This window comes from Hermetia illucens, chromosome 5 (genome assembly GCF_905115235.1).
Source record: "Hermetia illucens chromosome 5, iHerIll2.2.curated.20191125, whole genome shotgun sequence".
NCBI classification, from domain to species: domain Eukaryota; kingdom Metazoa; phylum Arthropoda; class Insecta; order Diptera; family Stratiomyidae; genus Hermetia; species Hermetia illucens.
This window is the reverse complement of record NC_051853.1, coordinates 28,357,300-28,377,345: the sequence shown is the minus strand read 5'-3', so window position 1 is coordinate 28,377,345 and position 20,046 is coordinate 28,357,300. Positions and strand designations below refer to the sequence as shown.

Below are 20,046 nucleotides of genomic sequence, written 5' to 3'. Positions count from 1 at the left end.
TTGTAAAATTTTTTGACCTAAGCCAGCCGAGGATAAACTAAAATTTTGTTTAGGAATCGATGGATTCTTTAGTCCGCCATCGCCATAAGGGAGCAAATACCACCTTGTAACCACTTGAGTCACGACGCTCTCAGGGCGGAGGTGAGGCAGCGTCTGATGAGTTGCCTCTACCCTAGACTATTCTCCTCCTTCTAGTCACCTTGAGCGGCAAAAAATTAACTGTAGCCCTTGATGGAGGGAGAATTAGTTTCCTATCTTAGTAATGATCTGAGGTGATACCACCTGTCTATCTCATGTCATTGACTACAGAGACCCCTTCTCTTTTGTATGTAATAAAAATAATAGTTGGGATCGGTTTTACATACGTCTATTAACTTTTTCTACCAACTTTGTATCCTATTTTATCTAGAAATAATACTAAAAGTATAAGATACTTTTTCCTGAGAATTTTCAACAATCAACTAGAGAAGAGAATAAATGAAACAATTGTATCATAAAACGTGCCCCGATTTAAGAAACCCCTGCCGTCAATGTAAATAAATATCTCATTTAAAAAAAATATATTTAACTACACCATTTTCATTCTAACCCGATATTTCTTCCTAGAAGTAGATTTTTAGCTCAAGCAAGCAGGATTTCCAAGTGGTAATACTATATAAGATGAAGAGCAATAATTTCAGGAAAAGATGAACAGTTGGTTTACTACTTAATTCAAATAAACAACTTTTCCTGAAAGTAATTTAGTTTTTATAGAGCATTTATCTATTTTTTTCTTGGTAGCAACAGTGTGATTGACTTTTCTGTGTATCTGCTTAGTTTCCATTGAAGCAGATAAAGAAAAACGAGATGAGTACATGAATGTATTTGAATACTTTATATCCAGTGATTTTCCTGTAGTAAATGCCGAACGTTACAAGTTAACAATGAAAATTCCTTTTTACGGAACTTAGGAAACTATGAATACGAGTATAGATACATAGTACTGTGTCTGAACTCTTTTGTTTAGGGGCAAAATAAAGAGCGAATAGATAAATACCTACTATCTATTGTCTTTTCTATCTAATATATCTTATATTGTCTCCAGTGTTTCTGCGATTATATTAGCCTTAATGAGTTGAGCAAATATTAAAATGATAACATTAGGATTATCGCATTTTTCATGGAGGTATGAACGTTGCATGGGTTAATAAACGACAGTAGATATACGGACGTCAGTTGCGAGATTTTCATTGTTTGAGGCATTGACATTGAATGAGTAGATTCAGACTCTGATTGCATGCTTATCGCAAATATTGTCAATATGGTTACAATTGCATTAAGCAAATTGTTAGAATTGAGCCGTGATTGCCGGCATGCTTCGGTGGAATTCAACGTGAGATAAGTATGAGAAACGCTTAATTAACTTTGCGTTGGTTGATTTTATTACAGCTACGAATTATGAACATATAACAAGTACATCTAAAGTATGATGAATTTGTAAATAATATTTAACGAAATAAGCAAATTATTATGATTTCCTCGCCTTTTCAATTTATACTAGGAAAAGTAGTGGATTATGTTTATCTATGATAGTGCCATTGACTCACCTCTACACGGCCCAAAACAATTCCAGCCCCGATTGTTCCCACACCAGCTATAAAGAAAGGTATCGAAACCTGCAGTAAAATATGCCACCAGGGCTCATGCCGTAGGCCGGGACGGTTAAGGGCTGCCTTCTCATCGTATCCGTGAACATCGCAACCAACCTTCTCTGATCCAGGATCAGGTTCCGATGATGCTATTGACGTCGTGATGATGGAGCTTAGTGAACCAGTTGTGGAATGGGGAATACCTGACAATTTGTCATTGTCAATATCTGTAAAGGAAATTGTGGTGATTAGTGAATATATACATAGTCCATTATAGTTTCAAGGAACATAAAAGTATTCATTAGTAAATTGGGAAATATAGCATTGAAATGTAAGCAAACTTTAGATGATCTTTACACAAACGAACCATATATGATAGATATAAGAATAATTTTCGATAAAGGAAACCTCAGGCATCATAAGATCCGTTCTTCAACTCCAATGAGAACTCGTGGCGATCGTCCCTCCTTAAAAAGTTATGTCCTCACAAAATGTGACTTTGTTGATATCATCATGGTGAAATTTGGATTTTCAACCGTATCCCCGGAGATACTGAGAGGGGATCGAACAGGGGTATGTCGGAGGAAGAAGAAAGTGCCCCTCTCTAACCGCGTTAAAGAATTGCGGTGTTCATCGCCCCTTACAGTGTTACGGCGCCTCAAATTGGTACTATTTTCACGTTATAATGATAGGATTTGGGGGAAGAAGGGTATGAATGGAGAAGCTAGAAGTCATGTCTCTCGAGCCTTGTTGAAAAATTGCGGAGGCAACTTCCTTCTAAAAAGTTATCGCGTTTCAAATGAGGAATATTATGATATCATCATGGTAAAGTTTGATTTTCCAACCCTATCCCCGGAGAAGGAAGGAATCGAAGGGGTATTCAGGGGTAAGAGTAAGGTCTCTCTCTCTCTAACACTGTTGAATAATTGTGGTGGTCACCCCCGTTAAAGATCATGGCTCCCCGGAAAGGGGCTATTAATGTATCATTGTAGTCACGAAGTCCAATGGGGTTTTAGAGGGAGTGGTTCTCTTCCCCTCCACTCCGTGTCAAATCCGCGCCTTACATACCCTATTTATCCTCACCTTCTTCGGAGGGGAGGTTGGCAAATGTAAAATGAGGATATTAGAATGCCCCCTCTCCATTTGAAGCGCCATATTTTTTTAAGAAGTGGGCCTGTCGCCGCGATTTTGGTGAAGGATCTCCACTTTTTCCCTTCAGATCATCCTTTTCCTTTGCGGGGATGGAATTCAAAATTACACCCTATCGTAATAATATGAAAAAAAAATTTAGGCGCCATAACTTTTTCAATGGGATTACCGCCGCAATTTTTTAATGTAGTTAGAGAGGAGAGACATTCCTCTTTTTTCTATATCCTCTCCCTTACACATGGCAGGGATGAAAATTCAAACATTATCATGATGCTCTGAAAAAAGAACCCACTTTAAGAGGCCAGAACTTTTAAAGGGAGGATTAACCGCACCACATTTCATTGAGGTTGAAGATGGGAGTGGGAGTCCCTCTTCCATAATCTCCCCACCCTGTTCGACGATGGCATTGAAAATTCAATCTTTACCGAGAAAAAATCCAATGTACCGAAGAAAATATTCCACTTCGCAGATCCAAGTGCCATGGTTGCGACTTAGATTTTTAAGATAAATCGTTTTTTGATAATTATCGGTTGGTAAAATAAATATATTTTTTTGCGTGTTAAAGATCAATATATCTTTCGAAAGCAAGGTTACTGGAAGGTGTCAGATGTTGACAAAATAAAGATCTTATTTTTGGAAGTGTTCTTCAAGTTAATCAGATCATTACTACAAGAGCTCTTGCTCCGTCGTGGGATAATTCTTCTCATCCTTAACGGTGCGATAAACAAGTTAGTTGAGCATCAGACTCTCCAGGCTGCTCCGTTGCTATAAGCCTATCACGGACGCAATTATTTACACCCTACACAGGAACTATAGGAAATATATAAGTATGTATTTAAGGAAAAGTGTTTCATGAACTCCGAAATGCTATTCGCTTCTTTGCTTTTCCATTTCATTTTAGAATTTGTTCTGGTTATTACTTTTTTCCGACCGACCTCCTCATTTTTAAGGTTTTGTGTAAACACAAAACCTTATTAAAATCGGTTTACTGTCTATCTGTCTGTCTGTATTAAATTACAGGTCTCGGTTAGTACTTTTCGAAACCGGTCTTAGTTTTGAAATTTCTTGAAAAGGTGGGGAGTGCGGGGGGTTGAAAGTGGTCATTTTTTTAAGGAACCCATTTTCAGAAATTACCAAACCGAAAAATCTGAAAAAAATCAGGGGGCTGCCACTATATGGTGCCTAGGCTCCGAAATACCCTCCATACCGATACCTGTTCAAATAAAGTTAATAATAGTACATTACTATAATTTTTAGTAATTGACAGGAAAACCCCCCTTAAGTTCACCCTAGAATTACAGCAATATAGTCTATAGCATAGAGCATGATCCTGGCAAATTTGATGAAAATCGCACTATTATTAACAAAGTTATACTAGGTTAAAACCGTCGCGTCTCTGCCAATTCAAGACTATGAATGCCAATATCACTTGAAAGTGGAAATTTTCACATAATATATGCATATTTTACGTGCTACATGCTAATGGGACAAATGCCCACTCAAATTTCTTTATAAAAGAAATACACAAAACCTTTCATACCTGAAGCATCTAGCTTCCGGTTTCCCGACTTGTTTTTAATCATTTTGCTTATTTATTATTCAAAATCGAATAAATATTTATATTTCTGTGCAGAGTAACTTTTCAAGCTCAACCCTTTTCTAGCATTTTAAAGCAGCCATTGGTCTAAACAGTTAAACAAATTCATTAGTGCTCTACTCACTTCTCTTATGACGAGAACAAACTTCCCAGTGGAACATTAATAAGAGCTATCGAATATGCCAAAAGCAAAACAAGATCTCATATTAACACCAACCCAGGAAGACTTATACAGGAGTTTCAACTCCCAGTGCATTGTTCTAAATTTTATGGTGAAGAAAAATCATTGCGGTTCTTCGACCGCCGATGGTAATCGCTAGTGCCGTGCATATGATGCAGTACATTTGTGAGCGCCCACGTGGTCTCGAGCACATGGCTGCGGACATGTGGCGTTGCACAGCTGTTTATGGCTCGCCACGTAGAGTGGGAAAAGGTACACAAGAAAACCATTTAAGTGTCATCGACACACCAATATACCAATACATTAACCACATTGGTCACGAGCCAGTTAGCTACCTTGTTCTTACTCCAAAGATTTATAATGACATTCCGTGCCCTTTTGCCGGTGGATTTGCTTCTCCTGTATGATTACAGCCAGTATGAGAAAAACCTTCAATGAGAGTTGCTATCTCAGTATGCCAAAGAAGAATAAGGCACCATTGTGAAACTCGGATTTGGGAAAATAGAAGAGGACGACAAGAGAACTCTTCAGCCGAGCCCTGAAGTCTGATTCAGCAATAGGTTGGAATCGGTACAAAAAAGTTCAGAAGAAGAGCAGGAAGGGATTTCGATGCTTGTCAAAAACTTAAATGTCAGTTAGGTTACCAACGTTTACAGAGCAGGAAGTATGCAAAAAGCGTTGAGAAAACCATAAACCATCTGCTTAAAGTGCATTCTCTAAGTAATATCGAAAATTACAGCTTAGAGTCGACAGTTATATACAGCACTCATTTCAGACAGTACCCTTCAGCATGCACAGAATGGTGTCACTTGAGAGAGTTGAATGGGTCGAATGCCCCGTTCCATAGATATCGATCTATAGGTCCAGATGATTTCATTCTGGTCTTATTAATATATGGTTATATATTCAGGATACATACAGCGAATGCTTTCCCCACCCCAATTAGCTGGCATGACGTGAAGGTGGTATTTATTCACGAACTGGGAAAACCCACCTACCTGAATGCAAAATGTTCTCTATCGATTACTCTACTTTACTTTCTACTAAAAGTATAGGAAAAGCTAATAGAGTGGTTCATGAAGAATATGTATATTACCAGCGGGCTGCTTCACTGCAGTCAGTATGCCTAGAATGTCAATCGATGGAAATAGCCCTCAACTGCGGTATCATCAAAAAGAAAATGCCTTGAACATTGAACATGCTTCCAACTAGACCTCGTCTGCAGCGATTTGCGATGTGGCAAGCATCGCATGCTGGAACGGAGGACGATCAGAAGGGAGGTTATGGTTCCTGGTAATGAATACCTTGCTATTGCTCCTACGGAAAAAAGTTGGTGCGTTGGTGCCTTCCTAACAGACTTATAGGAAGGAAGGAAGGTAAATTCGACCCCAAAGTTCCTGTAGATTTCTACGGAAGTTGTAAGACCGCAACAGGTAAAACCTAGGGACTTTTACCAAAACGCGTGTACTGGATGGCAATTCCACGATAGAGCATATTTTGATGTGGAGATGGAAGCCCGATTGCCTAAGCATTACCAGAGCGATGAAAGTTATGCTATTAAACTATTCTAAATCTATTTCCCATGCATTTGAAAGTACAACGGAAAGACGCTAAGTGACGCATTTAGACTCGATAACCTAGACGCGTGGAAGGGCAACCAATGCGTTCATCTTTAAATCGCTTGGGCAAACAACAGGTGGCTCTCATTCTTGCTGATCATATGGTTTCGCGATTTAAGATATACTCTTTTGTTACCACGAAAAGAGAAGATTGGTTTATAAAGAGCCACGAATCTTTTCGGATTATAGAATCTGTTTTGAAAGCATTAGATAGCAACACTATATCAAGTCAGTTGTTGTGGGGTTGCTCCCAGTTGCTGGTAAAACTCTACCGACTGAACAAATTATTCCTGATGTGGCTGCTGGGGCACAACGCTGATAATGAGGAGGCTGACATGATAGACTGGCTCCACAGCATTTAAGCCAGTATTTGGCGTTACGCTATCCATTGGGAAGCACACTCCGAAGTATTTTTTTTACCTTTTTAGCGACATTAGAAACGTTGGTTTGAATCAACGTATTTTCTATTCTGGATCTTTTTGGCCACTCCAGCCAATAACACAAAAGTGGATATTCGGGCCATATGACTTGATAACTACAAAGGACTTTAGTTGCAGTAACGGCATATAGGGGTACACACTCGAGTGTATGTAATGAATATTTAATTCGAAAAACTGTATAAACGCTCTTTTAAATTTGCCTTGAATCTCGAAGAGACTGAACTTAAAAAATCCCTTCGTAATTTTACCTTCAAATGTCTTGTGAAACACAAAACATTAGAGAAAGCATAAAAACGTCTGCTGAGAGGTAAAAAATGGGCTGATGAACCTACTACTGGACCGCATTTTCCTCCACAAGGGGATATGGGCAGCAGCAAAAGATTCGAAAAGGCAGTCGTACTTTCCACTGGAAATAACGTAAGCGCTAAATGGGCGGGGACGTTCCTATAGGAGACGTCTAGTCAGGTAGTCTCCAGAGTATAAAACGAGAATGCGAAGAACGATAAGAAGAACCAATCCGTTGCGATGCAAAACTTGCCTAAAGTCAAGACGGTTACGAATGGTGGAGTAACAGAAGGAAAAGCGAATTTACGAAGCAGAACTAGATTCACTAACTCTGTTCATTAAATTAACCGAAGGTAACACATTGACGAAAGTCTTCGTTGAAATCCACAACAAGATCAAATACGAGGACAATGAAGCAGTAGAGTCGTCTATACAGAAAACGAGGGCTGGCAAATTCTCCGTTGAGCTTGGCTGAGAGGCTACTAGTGGAAGGCTTTGGCTACTAAGCATGGTTTCACGCAACCGAATAGGGAAAATTTATTTTCTGCAGGTAGACAAAGAAGAACCTCAGGCCTTTAGAGAGGCATTTTTGTTGTCTCCTAAGAAGGGGTGCATTAAAGACCTAATAGAGCCTTTGATGGGACACCACTCCTTAAACTATAGGGAAAAATAGGGTATTGGTCTCGGTTATATGTAGTCAACGCAAAGAAGAAGAGAAGATGGCTTTACTTTTCATATGAAGTTGCCTGATTTCTTCAAACCTTAGATGAGGATATGTACAACGAAAAATTTTGCCATTACTGCCTCTGGAAGAGCTGGCTGCTTTTGTACAAATCGAGTGCTACTTTGAAGGGAAGACTTGGTCTGTAATTTATGTTCGATTCTTCCACACTTAGCATATTTCCTCCTAATAGGAAATCTCCACAATCGTCGTCCACAATCGGACAATCGTCCTGAGAATTGTTTGCCAAAAACTTCAATACGGAAATCAAATGTTTTCGGACTAACCTGCAATCGGAAGGAATTTCGTCAAAATTTTGTGAAAATTGCCATTTTAGCCCGAAATCGCTGACTTGTAATTTAACGAACGAACTCATGTTGGTGTCTAAACAGGAGTTCTTCGGCAGGTTGCTCTTCTTAGATTAGTTATGGTTCTACATCCACGTGCACGTCTACCACCAAGACTTATTGGACCACTTATACTCTCCGTTGGTATAGGGAGGAATTGCTCTATTCTCCTTTTATAACCGTGTAGGCTATAATTGGACGTCAAGAAAATCTTGGTCTGGATTTTGTCCAACAATAATACGGTTATTCAAATCTGACTTGCAGTTGGTAAAATTAATTTCAAGTGGGATGACGTCCTTCATCATCGGCAAGTTCCGATGTATGAACGTGGATTTTCCAAATCAGTGAATGGATCGAAACTCCACCAATTCCCACTAATTTTAGGGCGATCAAGGATTTTTAGTACAAAGCCAAGGGACGCGTTTTTGACCTGAATATGATTCACACGTCGCCCTTGTGAAGTTTATAAGGGCGCAAATAACATCTTGTAACCGCTTTTGTTCGTGCTTCTCTCAGGGCAGAGATGAGGTAACATCTGATAAGTTGCCTAATTGATTACTGAGCCCAAAAGGAGGGGCTCGTAGACAAGAAAGTATGAGAGAAAGTTTTTCCCCAATTGATCATTCATTAAGTAAATGGGGATTTAGGACTCTTCATCCTTATAGAAAAATTATCAACCGTTCTATCGACTCATTAGGGTGTCTTCATCGATTCATGAAACTTAAAAATTTGCAGGAGAACTGCTATATAGTAAGCATGAAAAACCGAAGAAAGTTCTGTAAAATAATAAGCCCCATAAACTGTGGAAACTTATTGAAACAAGAAAACTATTGAACACTTTGTAATAATAAACTCCTGTGGTAAAGTTTCCATCTTATAGTCAAAGTACAAACTTGGTAATTTTATAACTCCGCTACCTTAATCTTCTTAATCTCCTTAATCTTCTCAGACTGATAGGGAAAAAATAAGCTGTAAATGTCAATAAAAACTGTTAATCGATACAGCTACCGCTTTAAAGCAGACTGTCCTTCAAAGATGAAATATTACCGCAGCATGCACCGATAATGAGTAGCCTTTGAATCTATATCACGTTCGTGATTAGTGCGTCAGTACCAGTGTATTTCACGTAATTAAACTTAAGCCTCTTATAAGACATTTCATGATAGCAGTGATGGACAATTGGATCGCGCCCTTACATATAACATATAATACTTTCACTGACATCAGAAAAGATACTTATCTGGGGTGGGATATATGGTAGCAAGGTGATTCTCTGAGTTCATTGTCATTCTAATTTATGTGACATTCGGTATTACAATTGCTACATCAAAATGTGAATTGAAAAAAAGCGCATTTTAGGTCACCATGAGTGAAAGATAAGAAAGAAGTTCTCTGTTCGATAGAGATTAACATAAAATTTAAGAGTAATATCGAAATTAGGGCTAATTTAGAAGAGTGTCGCGTGAAATCAATTCAGTAGTGAACACAAACTGATAATAAAGGATACAATCAAAATTATCCTATAGTTCAAGTTTGTATTTGGATGAGGTGCGCAGATTAAGCAGATAGATCCGATATAATCTGATTGTAAGGATTTTCACTAAAATCCTTCGCAAAACAAGGACAGAGGGAAAGAGAAGGAGTTTTGGAAAGTTTTAGGGTATAACTCCACTGAAAAAAAAGTTAAAAATGGAAGTGGTTCCCGAAATACAATATATTCATATATTCAAAACAAATACTTAAAACTAAAAAGCACATTAGGACTCAGTTCTGGTTTTCAAAGTCAAATAAGGATTAAATCTTCTAATGACTCATTGAACTGAGCAAAAAAAAAGTAAGGATAGTGTCCTATTTATTATTAATCGGATCTGATGAAATCCATCTCAAATTCCTCACTGAACTCATCATGCTCCTGAAGTTTTAAATGTTCACTTTAGGTTTTTTTTACCCGGATTGGTAAAGTGTTTTAATTTTGAGATTTGATATTTCTAAAGCGGCTTAACTTAGAACTCAAATATTATTAGTTTGAAGTTTAGTTTCGTCAGGGGCATATCACTAACCACTCTAAGCAGTTTAACATTTTTCCAAAAACTTTCATTCACATCCCGAGTAAAATCACATGCTTTATATTATAATATATGAAAATTTCATATTGAAATCACCTAGGACGGTTCCGTAACCCGAATACAAGCCTTTTTTATATTCCATCTTTTAGAGCAGTTTCACACTTCACAACCTTACACTTTACCTACGCGTATGGAGCAAATCACTGCTCCTGTTATAATTATCAATAATCTGAGAACCTATATCCGTTATTCTTCGCTATGACTGCATAGAATCAACTGAATTTTCACCTTCCGTTCTTGAAACTTTCACCAACATCTTAGCACCTTTACATATTTCACGCCTAACTCAATGCGGTTAAGGACTTTCTGTAATGGGAATCAGCCTACTATTGATTACCATCATTCAATAAAAGTGAGTAGTAGTCCCTTAATTCGTTTAGAATATGTATTTCCTGATATTCTCCTTTACTTTCCTGTGAATTTCTATATATGGAGGATACTATATATGAATCTATGTAATTCTGTTCAGGTCCTGCTCAAGAATTTCTCCAGTCATATTTCTGAATATTCTGCAGGAAATTTCTGAACTTCTACACCTTTATCTTTTCAGGGTCCAATTTTCCTATTCGATTAGATTTATTGTTGTTAAGTAATCCTTCAGATATATATATACATATTAGAGATATTCTTCCTGTTTAAGGATTTAAGAGTGCGTGCCTTCTTATTGCGAAATTAGATGGAAAAGTAATGAAGCGGTTGAATAATTCAATAACAATTATCAAGAAATATTCTTTGCTGGCGGCATGATTGTTCACAGAATTCGCCACCCGTTTCAGAAAGAATTTGGAGAGAAAATTTTCAAAATTTCGGCTACAAAAAAGAAGGAAAGACGACTAACAGTTTCGTTCAGGGCAGAGGCAACTCATCAAATGCTGCCTCACCTCTGCCCTGGGATCATTGAGACCGAAAGTGGCAGTTGATGGAAACCGCTTCTTTTTATATAATGGCAAACACGACCAGGGTGCGAATGATATCCAAATTCAAACCGGCAGTACTTTAAGGCCAAGCCAGGCCAGGTCAAAGAGTGAAGCGCGCCATCCATGTTCAGTTCGGCCTGTCAGTTACGCCCGAAGAGTACGCATTTGACCGGCGATCGTAACGTGCATGGAATTTCTTCGGTTGTGTGTGTCGTTTTTCCTGCTTATTTTATAATGAAAAAAGGCAAATTTTATATTTTAATGCCTTTTTATTCCCCATATTCCGGTATTTCGAGGACCAGTTATCCTCTTCCTCAGTGAGTTTTTGTCTGAACTGCTTATGGTCCAGCTTATCATTAAATACCTAAATCCAGACCAATGAAGCCAAAGAGAAACGCAACATCACTGAAACTGCAAAAGAACGGGTTCAAAAGGAAGACCATAGAAGGAATAGTCAGTAAAAAAATGACGAAAATGGAAAGGAATAACCTGACGACATTTTTTACACACGCAGGACCATCTAAAAAAAACGTCGAGTTCCTATCATCCATTCCCAGATTAGCTACCAAGTGAAAAACATCCTAAGGAAACGTGACATCGAAGTGATATCTACCAGCGGACCACATCAACTGAAGACACGATTAGAAGACAAGAACCCCAAGGAAGAGAGGAAGGGAGAAAAGCGGAAGATAACCTGCACCGATTGTGAAAAATTATATATAGGGCAAAATAAAAGATTAACAACAACGAGGTTCAACAAACATATAAGAGAAGCAAATCTGGCGAAAGCAAAAAGCAGACCAATGCCCTCAAATCATTGGTAGCCAGACACATCATCGAGGAGAAACATACAATTACGAAGGATGACCTAAGGGTAATTAAGGAGGTTAATGACTTCCGCTACTTGGACGCATTAGAGAGTTTCACTATCCAGAAGATAAGAGAGGAAAAAAGAATTGACAGTGATTTAGGAATCGTCAACAGTTGGCTTTTTGGATTAATTAGGTAAATAAATTAACTAGCAATTAAGGTCTGGATTTAGGTATTTAAGGATAAGCTGGACCGTAAGCAGTTCAGACAAAAACTCACTGAGGAATAGAACAACTGATCCTCGAAATATTGGAATAGGAGGAATAACAAAAAATAAAAAAAAGTCACTATTCGGCGTTAAAAAATAAAATTTGTCGTTTTCTTTCATTGTGGATGGAATGCCTTTGGTCTGTCAGTTTTGACTGTTCAGGCGGCCTAATAGTATCCTAATACTGTTCTTTTATGGAGGAAGTGTATTTGATGAATGTCGGTCAGTGCATCATTGGGAACAGGGGAGATGCTTGAGGACCTCTGAAGACCTCACTCCTTAGTTGGGTTATTGAGAACCTATTGGGATCGCCTAGATACGTATTTCGTCCATTCCCAATGGACTCATCAGTAGGCTTTTCAAAGTGTGAACTAGAGACAGTTTTGTTGTATAAATGTCTACATCTATCATTATATCACTGTGCCCTACCTGATTGCGCTCTAACCTGTTCAGTTTTTGTGGTGTAAGAGACCTACATATATGTTGGTTTCCCCCAATGCAAAAGGGGAAAACTTGTAAAACCAAACGTATATGTTTGTATGCTTCCCCAAATGGGAGCTTATGGTCACTTATGTTCATATGTCAGATATATCTTGGCTCTTTGAGGTACGAAGTAGGCATATGCAATCGCCTGGTGACCATATATTGGGGCGCGGCGCGGTAGTATTTTACAACGATTGCTTGCGTAGGAGGCAGACATGTCCCAGACAAAAAACCAATTGCCTAAGATTATTAATTGTAATCCTTAAAAATATTAACACACGAAATTGCAATTGCTTTGCCCATAGCACTTGCTAACCTATTTCAGGAATTTCTTAATAATATAGTAAACAACGACGCTCTGGAGGTGGAAAGGCTAAGGCGGTTGGCTGGTCTATCGGAGCTTTCGACGAGGAGACATTCCTGGCCGCATTGAAGGGAGCCCATGATCCGGATGGAACAGCGGTGGAAAGGGTCACACAGCTGTCTCAGTGTGTAACCGAATCATGCGACGCTACGATGCCACGGCGAAAATCACCTCAAGTGACATGCCCACGGCTCTTGTTGCAAATAATTACAACTCTTTTCCCTCAGCAGGAGCAGGACGAAAGAGAACCCCAACTGGCAGCTCAGCAGGACGTCTTCTCGATCCCTGATGTTACCGAAGAGGAACTTTGGGAAATCTGCAGACGTATTGGGGACAGCAAGGCTCCGGGATTGGACGCAATTCCGAATAGGGTTCTGAAGGTGGCGGTCAAGGCCAGACCAAGGTGGTTCGCAAGCACATTCGAATCGTGCATGGCGGAAGGAGTGTTTCCCGCCCAGTGGAAGAGGCAGAAGCTGGTCTTGCTACCGAAGCCCCGAAAACCACCCGGCGTGCCCTTTTCATATCGCCCTATTTGTCTCTTAGACACCATGAGGAAGATGTTGGAGAGGGTGATATACAACAGGCTGCTCCCGTTCATCGAGCTTGCGGGTGGTCTTTCAGAGCGGCAATATGGGTTTCGGCGAGCCCGTTCTACGGTCGATGCAGTAGCAAAGGTCGTGGAATTGGCTCGAAATGCAATGGCCATGGGCAAATGCTGTGCTCTGGTGACGCTGGACGTCAAAAATGCTTTTAACTCAGCCAACTGGGGCTGGATTAAGGGCGCTTTGACCAAACTGGGTGCTCCTAGCTACTTGGCTCGGCGCATTGAGAGTTACTTTTCGGACAAACTTCTCTGGTACGAGACGGACGACGGGCCGAAGGAGTATATTGTGACAGCAGGTGTGCCTCAAGGTTCTGTATTGGGACCGCTGCTGTGGAACATAATGTACGACGGAGTGCTTGGCCTTCGCGTGCCGGAGGAGACAACGCTGATTGGTTTTGCGGACGACTTGGCGGTAGTTGCAATTGCAAAGCATCCCGAGGACGTGGAGCTTTATGCAAATGAAGCCATTCATACCATCAAGTCATGGTTACGAATGGCCAAGCTGGACCTGGCGGACGAAAAGACGGAGGCGGTCCTCATTACCAACCGTAGGAAGAACAACACGGTTACCATCCAGGTTGGTAATCGTGAGGTCGTCTCAAAATCGGTTGTCAAATACCTGGGGGTGATGATCGATGCCAAGCTGAGTTTCAAGGGACACTTGGATTATGCGCGAGAGAAGGCAGCAAATGCCAGCTCATCCCTTGCAAGGATGATGCCTAACGTGGGAGGGCCGAAGTATAGTCGCAGGCTACTCATCGCGGGAGTGGTGAGGTCGATCCTGCTATACGCGGCCCCTGTCTGGGCGGGAGCGTTGAACCACGCTGTCAACCGGAGGAAGATATGTTCGGCATACCGGCCAATTGCGCTAAGGGTGTGCAGCGCATTTAGGACGGCGTCGACGGAGGCAGTGTGTGTTATCGCAGGAATGATCCCTATAGATCTTCTAGCGAGCGAGGCACACTGGCTCTACGAAAAGCGGAAGGCAAATCCAGCCGAGGTGAATACGGATTTCCGAAAAGCCATCAGGAGAGAGTTGTGTGGCAAGTGGCAACAACGATGGGATAACTCCGACAAGGGCAGGTGGACCCATACATTGATCCCGTGTATCGAGAAATGGGTCAACCGAAAGCACGGAGAGTTGAATTACCACCTGACACAGTTCCTTACGGGACACGATGACTATAGGAAGTACTTGTATCGCTTCGAGTTGGACGAGTCTCCCAACTGTCCTGAATGCGATGCTACACCCGAGGACCCGGAGCACGTTATGTTCCATTGTCCCAGATTTCTGCAGCAGAAAAGGAGGTTGAACAGCATCTTAGGGGCGGACATCGAGCCCTCCAACCTGGTGGAAGAGATGCTGAAGTCGGAGGAAAACTGGATGGCGGTAAATGAGGCAGTAGCCGTGGTGCAGACAAAACTCCAGGAGTTGGATCGAGCTCGGCAGGCGGCGCGACGGAGACGTGACATGGACGAGCTGGTATAGCGAACCAGAGCCTCCCCCGCGAAGTAATACTTCACGGTGGTCCCGCGGGGAGGGGCGGAAGAGTGGGGGTGGTTTTAGTGGGTGCGAATCCCACACACTGCTGCAACCTGGCGCAGCAGCGTCTTTCTAAGATTTCCATCTCCATCCATAAAAAAAAAAAAAAAAAATATAGTAAAATAAATTAATATAATATAGTAAAATAATATCATTTTTTATATGGAAATTTCCATATCTTAACCCCAAACCCTCATGAATATACGTATGTTATGGAAAATTCCATAACTTCATATCAAATGCCCAAACTCAAGACTTGTTCAGCTTTTTACTGCTACTTGATGGTCATAAAACCTCATCGCTGACCACAAGCAACGGCAAAAACCATTCCCGAGTTTCAAAATTTCACTAGAAAAATATGTCTTCAAAAACATATTCCCAGCTGTGGCATGAAAAAATTCCAGAGACCAAAGGGAAAATTTATGGTCCTGCAGAACACTTGGGCAAACATTTTCAAAACGTAAAATTTCGCCCTTTGGCTGGGCGGCGAATGCAATTCTCCCTAACTAGACCGCGAAGTTCTGAGAATTTTCATTGCGAAACCACAAAGTCAAAATTTATGTGGACAAATTCTTGGAATGTCACCAACCAGTGTTCCTTCCAAATTGTAGTTCTAGGAAACAACTCCGGCGATAGAGCTTCTCAAAAAACTTCCACTGACTTATTTCTGACGGACTTAGAACAAAATGTAAAGGGAAAATTCCCCAGCAGCTCACGCCGTTGCTACTTCTTGGTACGCCTCACCGCGACTGACTAACACGTGTCAGTTTGGAAAAAACCAAAAAGCACCAACGTCCGTTACAGCAAACCGACGTGCTGTATGGCCACATTTGGTTATATGGACGATCGATAGGGTGAAGGATTACAGGGAAAGGTACGTAGAAAGACACTACGAGTGTCTTGTGGCCAGGATATGGGGCGCGACATATTAGTTACGATTGATCGATATGAGGCAAAGATTCGGTTACTATCAACCACTTGTAAAATGGACATTGTATGGGAAGTGATCCTTTGGATCATAAGATTGGTGAAGGTATGAATGGTCTCCTAGCCTGATTCAGATCCAACCAGGTTGGCCGATGTGTGGGACAAGACTCAAGGCCGTAGAACATGTGGATTATGCTTCTCTCATCTGCTGTTACTTATGACCTAAGGAGGCACTGTATCAGGGGTCTCTCCTCGTATTCAGCTGAGCATTATCCGTTCAACCCCCAGCGACTCGGGTAAGAAACTTTTCGGTTTGTGGGCGACAACTTGCATTCTACATTGCAAGCTGGCTTGACCCGTGACTATCCGCCTGTGACCATTCTCTATTTAAGTGTTCTCGTCTTCAGGTAGGAAAGGTTTTGTGTATTTCTTACGTAGCACGTAATATATGCATATATTTTGTGAGAGCATCCACTTCCCGCCATATAGTGGCAGCCTCCTGATTTTTTTTCAGATTTTTCGGTTGGGTAGTTTCTGAGAATGGCCCCTTGAAGAAATGATCACTTTCAACCCCCCGCACTCCCCACCTTCTCAACAAGTATCAAAGCTTCGCAAAGTACTAATCGAGACCTTTAATTTGATACCCCACATGGCTATATTTGATGAAAAAAAAAATGTACACCCTCCTTTTGCAGTTTTGACGCTCTTTAGATAGTTTTTACAATTTAGAAAAAAAATCAAAAGATTTTGAAAATTTGTTTGCTATATTCCTGCAATGACAGAAGTTCCTGATTTAAACATTTTATATTATGTGCTATCAATTTTCGAACGACAGCGTACAAAAAACGGTTCATTTCTAAAAGGAGGAAGATGGGTCGAATGTGGTTTCCAATTATGGTCTGCTGGAGTAAGGTTCAATGTTTTAGATCTGACAATATTAATTGGGTTAGACGTGCCAGTGGTTAACCTTATTATTCTAATGATATGGCGTTGTTAGGCTGCCCTGAGGTAGCTCATATCAAAGGACCAATGGGGTCTCAATGATATTACAACATCTTCAATGAGAATTTAATCTTCCTCATATCTCATTATCTACTTAGGAGCTAAATTACAGAGAAAAAGGGTAATGTTTCGACGCTTCACATTTTCATGCGACCACGCTTCGAAGCTGCACGTTTTGAGGTGTAAATATTTCGAGGCTTCGGCAGAAGAATTTTTTTCCTGTTCATTTTGGGGTTCAAACTCTTTCGGCATTATTGTTTTGATATAATGAAAATCAATAAAAGTGTAAATCAAGCGAAATGTATGTGATCCTCGTCTAGGAAGAAAATTTTTCAACGAACTCCTTAAAAAAAAAATTGGAAATTCTCTTTAGCTGAAGTTAAATTGGTTTACTTTGCTACCTCAGTCGTGTTTTTAATTATCTAAGATGGTTGACATTATTGAATATTTTTCCTGAAGCATATATTCCTTGTTTCGTCGATCTTTATTTCCTTGTGTTCATTTTTTCGTTTCATTTTGTACACCTACTCAAATTTGAATGAATATCTACAGGGTGAGCCAAAATATACTTTGAATTTTCAAATGCCTTATATTTCCACTAATTGAGATAAAAAAATGAATCAAGAACGAAAAGATTATACAAATACACCTCGCTCTTCGAATCATCATTATCAACGGCGTAACAACCGGTATCCGGTCTAGGCCTGCCTTAATAAGGAACTCTAGATATCCCGATTTTGGGCCGAGGTCCACCAATTAGATATCCCTAAAACCTGTCTGGCGTCCTGGCCTACGCCATCGCTCCATGTTAGGGGCCTGCCTCGTCTTCTTTTTCTACCATAGATATTGCCCTTATAGATTTTCCAGCCTGGATCATCCTCATCCATACGGATTAAGTGAACCGCCCACCGTAACCTATTGGGCCGGATTTTATCTACAACCTGACGGTCATGGTTTCGCCCATAGACGTCGTCGTTATGTAGGCTACGGAATTGTCCACCCTCATGTAGGGGGCCAAAAATTCTTCGGGATTCTTCTCTCGTGGTCCACAGCTACCTAGGGGCGCTAATTTCGTTTCTCTAATACTAATCGTTTTCATACATTTAGAAATAGGGAATCCATTGGCATATTTTATATTACCCGACTTTCACTACTTGGGGTTGTGACACACCAGCTGGATTCATCTTTGTGATACTCACATGTAAAGTGACTTGGGAGCAAATTTTACGCATCGTAAGTCAGCTACAGGCGTCCTTAAAATACCAGTCACACCGGATGGTTGTTTTGGCCACTCCCCAGAAATTACGTTCCTTATACCACCCTTCGTTGATTGTTTTTCCTTCCCACTAATTAATGTTCCATCTTTGGAACTAGATGCAAAAAAACTTGATGCTGGGCCAGAAAGTCCTGGAGGTTTAACGTGAGTACCTGCCGTGTAGGCATAATCCCACGGTCCTCTTCGGACACGGATTGATTTTGCAAGCACAGCGGTCCTGGTTTATACTGAGTGCAGGCTCAGCATTCATGCCAGTGGATGCGCGGCCTATCTAACATCTCTGTCGCAATTAAGGGGTACGGCGTCCGAGTTGTACAGCGCAACTCCACGCTTGAGCTCCGAGGAGCTCTGCCCGCGATGTAGGCATAACCACAACCACCATGAAACTCCCACTAGGGGGCTAACCGTAAATAACCGGGCCAAGAACACATCCTCCAGGAATTCTCCTGGAGCATATGCTCTAAGAGGACCGTCCCGGTTCCCACGGTACCAGATAACCTTCGGTGAGGCTTCGTGGCCGAAGCCACTTCAGATGAGTCCTTTGCAGACTCGGCTCTGATCGCCCTCCGCGAGTACGTGGGGACGGAACTCCCCAACGGGTTAACTGGAATCAGGATCCTGGGCCAGAGGAAGAAAGTGACCGAAAAATGCATTGGATTAAACGCAGGTCAACGATGACGAATATAGAAGAATAATTGAAAAAAAAACTAAGCCAAGCGATAAAATTGCAAAAAAATTAAGGATAAACTACAAAAAAAAAACACAATAACGCACTGGGAGCTTACCAAAGAAGGATTTGGAACAACGACGGTTAACAAACTGTAAAATAAAAGTATGACACTTTCGGATGATGTTAGAATACTGATAGATGAATCGGGTACTTTAAGGAACTGTTCAATCTTGAGTGACGATGGGAAGCTACAGTTTAGTATTACAAAATGCTAGCTTTGAATTCTATTAGCATTTGTACCAACTGATTTTGAGAATCTAGTATAAAGAGGATCTTTCGGTAGTATGGAGACTTGAGAAACTTGTTAAAACTACCCACAGGTCCATAAAGTCGTCTTCGCTTATTTTTGAAAACTTGGATGCTGGGCCCGAAACGAGGAGTCTGTGGACCAAAAAAAGAGGAAGTAAGTCGCTTCCCATTTGGTCCGCCCCACCATCGTCCCCCGTCAACAAGGGAGGCTGGAGGCGCTCAGAATAGAGACTATAACAAAATTAGGCTCATTGTGTAATTTTAGGGAAATATAAGGGATGAAACCAAAACGCTCCGCTGGAAGCGGTCATCTTCACGTAACATTCTGGGCATAGAACACTTGAATTAGCTCAAGAACTCCGCGAATGATACCTCAAAAATATTCTGTAGTTTATTTTGGAGGCTGTAGAACTGCTCGTTCCAAAGCTTGGAGAGGACGCATGTGCCCATCAAGAATCTTTGTTATTGTAGAGATGTCGGATTACGGAAAACTAGGCGATCGGGGTATGTAGGAAAGGAAGGTTCCTTTTAGGGTTAGTTTAGGGATTAAATAAACCTCCCTTGAATTATTCAACTGCATGGAAATTACAATTATTGCAAAGGAAGCATGCTCAAGAATATTAGGGATGAAGGAACTACAATATAAAGGAATGGATATTCATGAATTAATAGGAGAAGGAATAAAACTAGACATACTACGACAAAGGGCATCGACGTAAGGTTACATTTGAGTTTGCTCTCAAACGTCACATCAAGATTCAAGAGGCAACACCACTAAAA

General features: G+C 40.8%; 1 protein-coding gene across 3 annotated transcripts in view; it reads right to left on the bottom strand.

The window, feature by feature from the left end:
• Positions 1-20,046, bottom strand: part of LOC119656681 (solute carrier family 41 member 1) — a 193,580-nt gene that overhangs the window by 24,280 nt on the left and 149,254 nt on the right. For all 3 annotated transcript variants that reach the window (XM_038063165.1, XM_038063166.1, XM_038063164.1), the window contains one exon: positions 1,587-1,855. In XM_038063165.1, the coding sequence (XP_037919093.1) occupies positions 1,587-1,855 (269 nt within the window). The remainder of the gene's footprint in view (positions 1-1,586; positions 1,856-20,046) is intronic.